The sequence below is a fragment of the Maylandia zebra genome, linkage group LG18, assembly GCF_041146795.1.
Source record: "Maylandia zebra isolate NMK-2024a linkage group LG18, Mzebra_GT3a, whole genome shotgun sequence".
NCBI classification, from domain to species: Eukaryota; Metazoa; Chordata; class Actinopteri; order Cichliformes; family Cichlidae; genus Maylandia; species Maylandia zebra.
In genome coordinates this window covers 11370224-11376223 of record NC_135184.1, presented here as the reverse complement: position 1 = coordinate 11376223, position 6000 = coordinate 11370224, and the positions used below count along the sequence as shown (strand labels likewise).

Genomic DNA, 6000 nt, shown 5'->3' with positions numbered 1-6000 from the left:
ATGTTTTTCAAAGGATACAAGCAAACAAGTGTTTGTATATTTACAATAGAACACAAGGTAATTAATTTTTATAGTAAATTCACAGTATTTCATGCTAAGTGCTCAGGCGCATGTAGTCCACTGGAATGGACAAGTTTATAACTTTATAAAAAAACATATTTTTGGGGAAAAAAGAGTTGAACATTTTTTTTCATGTCCTGAGAAGAATAAAAGCACTTAAGAAAAAAATCTTGACCAAGGCTTTCATAATTCATGCATCAGAGGGTTAACCATTGGCCCATGCTGGAGCTATTCATACTCTTTTCACATTCTTTTGCTTTCAGGAAACGTCTAAAATAACAGCTCCACCCCACAGCTTCATTTGCATTTAGTGCCTCCACTTCTGTATCTCCTCTATCATTAATATAAGCTCTTTTCTTTCAGGTTAAAATTTAGGAAATGAGGGAATTCTCCTTATTTGCCGCTTTTTTTCTTCTTTTTTTCCATAACTCCATAAAGTACAGTCTTTAAGGATAGATGCTACTGAGACTGTCGGGCTGTAGTATCTCTAGGGCATGTACTGTCTTCTATAATTAGTTTGCACTGGGATGTAGTGATGCTCTACGTGCTGCTGTTTAGACCTCATCCAAAGCACAAGGGGCGGGCCCAGAGACAACTTTCCCAACTGGTGATTTGATGAAGGAAGGATTTTCCAGTGTCAGTATCTCAGAGCCGGTTCAGGTTCAGTGTTGCGGCGTTAGTCCAGCCTCCTCACGGTGCACAACTCTCAGGGAACGGAGTGGCTTGCGCTTTTTTCATGAAAGCCCTTTGCCACCAGTGCGAGAGCTGGGCTAAAGGGGAATCGGATCTGAAGGGCCCAGTCTGGCTGTAAGAAGCATCCTTGTACTTTCCCACATGGCGCTGTAGTATAAGCACATTTTTGTGGACTGTCGACGGGATCAAATTGTAAAGAAAGTCGCCCGTTTTCCGTATAGCTGGGGGCGCTCACCATGGAGATGCAAAGATGGACCACCAGGTGGAAAACGAAAAGGTGGCTATGGGATTCAACGCTAATCGTTACGGTCACAGTTATTTTAATTCTCCAGGCTGCCAATGTTAGAGCAGGTAAGATGCTGTTCCTATACACCTCAGTCACTGTGCCGGGTCTAGGGCATCCCTGACAGTTTGAAAGCGCCTCATGCTGGCAGGCAGCCCAGATGCCAGTAGGCTTAGTCGGTAGCTATAAACGGTCTCAGCTTTCATTTCAATTAATGCCCGGTGTCCCGGGCGCCATCACTTAAACTCACCTTAACTCAGTTTATATACATTTTTAGTTGCCAAGTAAACATTTTCCATCTCGTTGCCTGTTTTGTTATTTGTTTGTTTTTGTCAACGATATTATTTAAAAAACGTAAATACATTTATCAGAAGTATCATAAGAATTCCAAAGATTCTTCTTTTCATAAATGCTGACACCAAAATGAAGCTGTATCATGTGACTTTCCAACATATTCAAGATTTCAGAATCTTTAAGGTGGTCTTCCCGGTCACATGTGTCTGAACTTTGTATAATTATCTAAAGCTACATATAGAGAGTTATATAGTTTTGAAACGACTTTAAAGTCATCTAAAGCTATATATCATTCAAGAGCGCAAGTGCTATAGAGTTGATTCTTGGCACACATAGGCGAAGATGTCCCTTTCCTCTGAGTATGTGAGTGAGTGATGGATGCCATCCAGGTGTGGTCAGAGAGGGCTCTTAAATCCTTCTTCAGACAAAATAAACTGCAGGTTTTACGCAGAAATTTTACGCTCGACTTTAGGTAGTAATGACCAGGAGCCCACGGATAATGCTTTAAGTTTTTACAGCATAAATATGTAGCAAGAGTCCAATGCTTTAATCAAATCCACAAAATGGTTTAAATGTGGTGGAAAACTTTGGTTTTTTTGATTGAAAAGTTGTAGCCTACCATGTTTATTTCACAGTCTGACAGCTGTCAACGGAGTTTACAGTAGCACAGTATAATTTTAAACATATAGGTTTTGTGATGGGTTTTGTAAGTTTATATAATAACTGGGCACGAGACTGTGGAAATCTGGGAGGGAGACTCATATTCTGGCCTGAAGGATCACCATCTTTCCACATTATCTGGGCTCCTAGTCCAAGGAGGGGGGAAAAGAAGAGGGAGGGGAGGGAGGTGGAAAAAAGAAAGGAGTATTTTTCTTTGTTTTGAAAATACATATGTGGGTCATAAAAACGATGAAATTGAAGATCAAATGAAATCACATAGGTATTCATAGTGAACTGTGGCTTTTGCCAAGATAAATTTGTGTGTGTTTCAGAACTATGCATCTGTTTGGGTAGACTTATTTAAACACTTGTATTATTTTGATACCAGATATGTGATTATTGATCCTTTCAGATGGCGACAGAAAATAAAAATGTGTCTTAAGTGGCTATGCTAATCAGAAGATGATATATTGTAACACGTAATTTTGGCTAATTTATGCTAACTGGACAAGCCCACCACTGTCTAAATCCATCATCATTCATCATTGTTTTTTGTGTACTGTGATACACAACAAAGTGATTCAGCAGAGGGAAAATTGCAGAGAAGCAAAATGAAAAGATTATGAAAGCAAATATCTAAGTGGCACAGCTTTCGCACTGCCCATCTTCCTTCATTCTGACAGATATTTAAACTTACCATAATTGCATGATGTGCTAGCAAACATTTACAGGGTTTCCAGTGTACACTAATTGCTGCCTATGCTGCCAACTCTCAGTAGATGGCAGTGACACGAAAAAGACCGACAAGTCATCCCAAGATGCCGCTGCATGACCACAGAGCCACAAAAGACATTAAGTCAGAATGTCACAGATTAAGTTAATCACAAGTCTAAACTTAAACATCAAAATGTATTGCTCTGAGAAGTGTTGGGATGAGGAGAGTTGGACATTTTGCCAAAAAAAATGTATTTCATAGTGTTAGAGTCTGCTGGTTAAAATGCTTTAATGAATGTAACAGAGGTTTTTCATGTTACTGCACGCTTTATTGCCTGAGGAAGAATCACCAAAGTTTGTCATGTTAGTAGATCGTTAACATGGCAGATAGTATATCACAGGTCCCAGACAGCAAATAAGAAGATCTGTCATTAAAAATCATAGAGACCGACAAATTACCCCTCAGACTAGACTGTGGAGAGTCTGAAACTGCGTTGGTACCTTTAGCACGAGAGAACTGTCTTCTCTCTCTTGTGGTTTTACATCCTTATCATTAGAATATGGTTTATTTCTTTTTAGGGTGGAAAGATGGGAATCTTTTTTCAGTATACGCTATGTTGGCTCGACCTCCTTGGCAGGATGAAGCTGTGCCCACTCATTTGGGATCTTTAATGGTTTTGGGATATTGCCTGTTTTTCAGGGCTTCTGTGAAAGAATGGTTGTGGAAGGAAAGGAGCTGAAAAGTTTGGGGGAGGACAGGGGGGTGATGGGATGCTGGTGGGTGGGTCTGTGGGGGGTTCCTGGCCAATTCAGCACATCTGGAATATATGAGGCCTTGAGGTATGCAGTAATGCAGAAAGGCATTCTGAAACTCACAAAGAGACCTTTAGTCCAAGCTTGACTTTTTTCAAGAACCAGTAGCTCTGTACTTGGGACAATACTCAGAAGAGCCACAGACTGTATTGCTTTTTATGAGGCATTTTTTGTGAGGTTTAAAACCTGGCAGTCAGTTCCTCTCTTTTTTTTTTAAGTCTGTCTGTGTTTGAGTCAGAAGTCGCTCCGTCTGTTAAACAGCTTTTTGTGCAGTGTCAGCAAAAAAAAAAAAAGCCTTAAAAAATAGATTCTTAGTAGAGCAGCTTGCCTAACACATGCTCAACAAATGAAATTCAAGAATTGTGCACTGTGGCACCAGATTATCTGGAGCAATATCAGCATAAATGCCTCGAGGAGCAGATCTGGAAAGCTTCGCGTGATCTAAAATTTCAGACCCGACCCCTGAGCATGAGCGGGTTGATTCTCCACTCAAGTTGTTATTTTTCTGGTCACGGGAGAAGTAGCTACAGGGATGGGGCCTTCTCACTTTAGTCTCGTGTATGTTTTAGTTAGGGGGGGGGCTACAGGGAGTGGTGCCAGTATAAAAAGCCATAATGGTTTCAGCATGTCAACTTATAGCACCACCCATTAGACCTTTTCTTGGTTCCTAAAAGTGAACAGGAGCTGCTACATCAGCACTTCCTGTCTTTTTGTGCCACATGACTAAAAAAATGGAAAATGTACAGCTGAATATTTATATATTAATTCCTTCAGCATTATGTTTTTATGTTTTGAGAAAAGACACAATCTAAAGGTATGGTGAAAGGCCAATTCAAATTAGGCTGTGGTTTGCCTAAAAAAAACCCCAAAAAAAACCCCAAATGGTTGTTTTTATGAAACTTTACATTAAAGTTATTGAAATATGATGTATGTGCAATTTTGATCTTTACTTCATATGTTTTAACCAAATTTCCCTCCCATGTCATAGAGTTTAGCTGAGTAGTGTAAGTTCAATGAGGAGACTTTCGGCACTGTAAACTTCATGAAAGGCTTTTGTCTGATCCCCTTTAATAATTTTCCCACAAAGTTTTCTTGCCAGTATCAAACACATTAATCTAGGCTTTTTTCCTGGCAAGGGAGAGTTCCCTTTAAGCCTATTATCTCCCTTTCTTTAAAGTCCTTCTGGTCCCTGTGAGATTTTAAGCTGACCATTCAGACATTGTTTATCATTACTGGGCCTTTGAAGACTCATTCACTCACTCATCCTTGACTCATTCAAAAGACAAATGTGTTGTGTGATATCTGGACACAGTTGTCCTGGTTTTTATTTCTGTGGTTTCTGTAGCTGTTAAAGGAAAATAAATACTTGGTTTGTAATGGCGGTTGAACTGCGCTGAACCCAAGTTTAAAGGAGACCTATTTTGCTTATTTCAACCTATGCGCTTTTATTCATAGAGTCTACCAACTATCATTGCATGATTCACAATTTGCTTAATTTATTCAGTATCTGAAACAATCTGTTTGAGCTCCCTTATACTTCCTTAGACCAGCTCTTCTTCGTCTGATTGGTTGGCCCTTCCAAGGTGTGTTCAGCAGAAGTTTGGGGCATCTGTGCTAACAGCAAAAAACTGTGCACCTGAAATGACCATATTAGGCAAATCTGCCCAGAGTAGAAAGAAACCCGTATGAAATGGAGCTCCTGGAAGGTTGTGCTTTTGGCTCATAGGGATTACTTGCAAATACCTCATTGTAACACCCACTATAACAATACACACAAGACCGAAAATAAGCAAAAGCACGATAGTCCCCATTGAAAATTAAATATCCACTTTTAATGTTTCATTAAGATTTGGTTAAAAACATGTTTCTCGCCAATACTGCAGAACATTTGTAGCGCTCAAGTTTTAATTTGTCTCAGTAAACTAACATTTACTATGCAGAGATTATATAACATTTGGTGTGCGTCATTAAAAAAGCTAAATTATGGGAAGTGTTTGATATTTAAATTTTTGTGAAATGCTTGTATATTATTAGCAACTAAAATTTCAAACGTAGCGCTAACAAACAAAAATCAATCATAGCTTTATTATTGACTTCTTATATAAAGCCAGGCTATGTAACTTTTGAAAGAAAACGACATATTTAGGACTGAAACATTAAAGCTGTTCCACTACTTTCGGGGGTTTTGTTGTTGCTGTTATGGTATTACCAGTAGCTTGTGGTAGCTCATATTTATGTTAGCTAATATTACCTTCAAATAGCTTCTGTGTAACTGGTTTGCACCTGCATTTGAAATTTGAGCTGTCCATTACTAGCACAAGATTGATGAAGTCAGGGTGTGATGGTAAGGGTAATATTAGCTTTTTGTAGATACGACTTAAGTTTTGTGTGTCAGTCTAAAATACACTATGTAAGCCAGCCTTAAAAACACATATCGTTGTTTTAATACGGTCAGAAAGTAATGTTGCAGTATTGAATGTCTG

The 6000-nt window shown here is 39.0% G+C and overlaps 1 protein-coding gene across 1 annotated transcript in view; it reads left to right on the top strand.

Moving 5' to 3' along the window:
* Nucleotides 1-689: 689 nt before the first annotated feature.
* col11a1b (collagen, type XI, alpha 1b) overlaps nucleotides 690-6000 on the top strand; it is an 83042-nt gene continuing 77731 nt past the window's right edge. Inside the window, exon 1 of the mRNA XM_004555290.4 lies at nucleotides 690-1104. Within this exon, the coding sequence (XP_004555347.1) occupies nucleotides 990-1104 (115 nt within the window). The 5' untranslated portion in view covers nucleotides 690-989. The remainder of the gene's footprint in view (nucleotides 1105-6000) is intronic.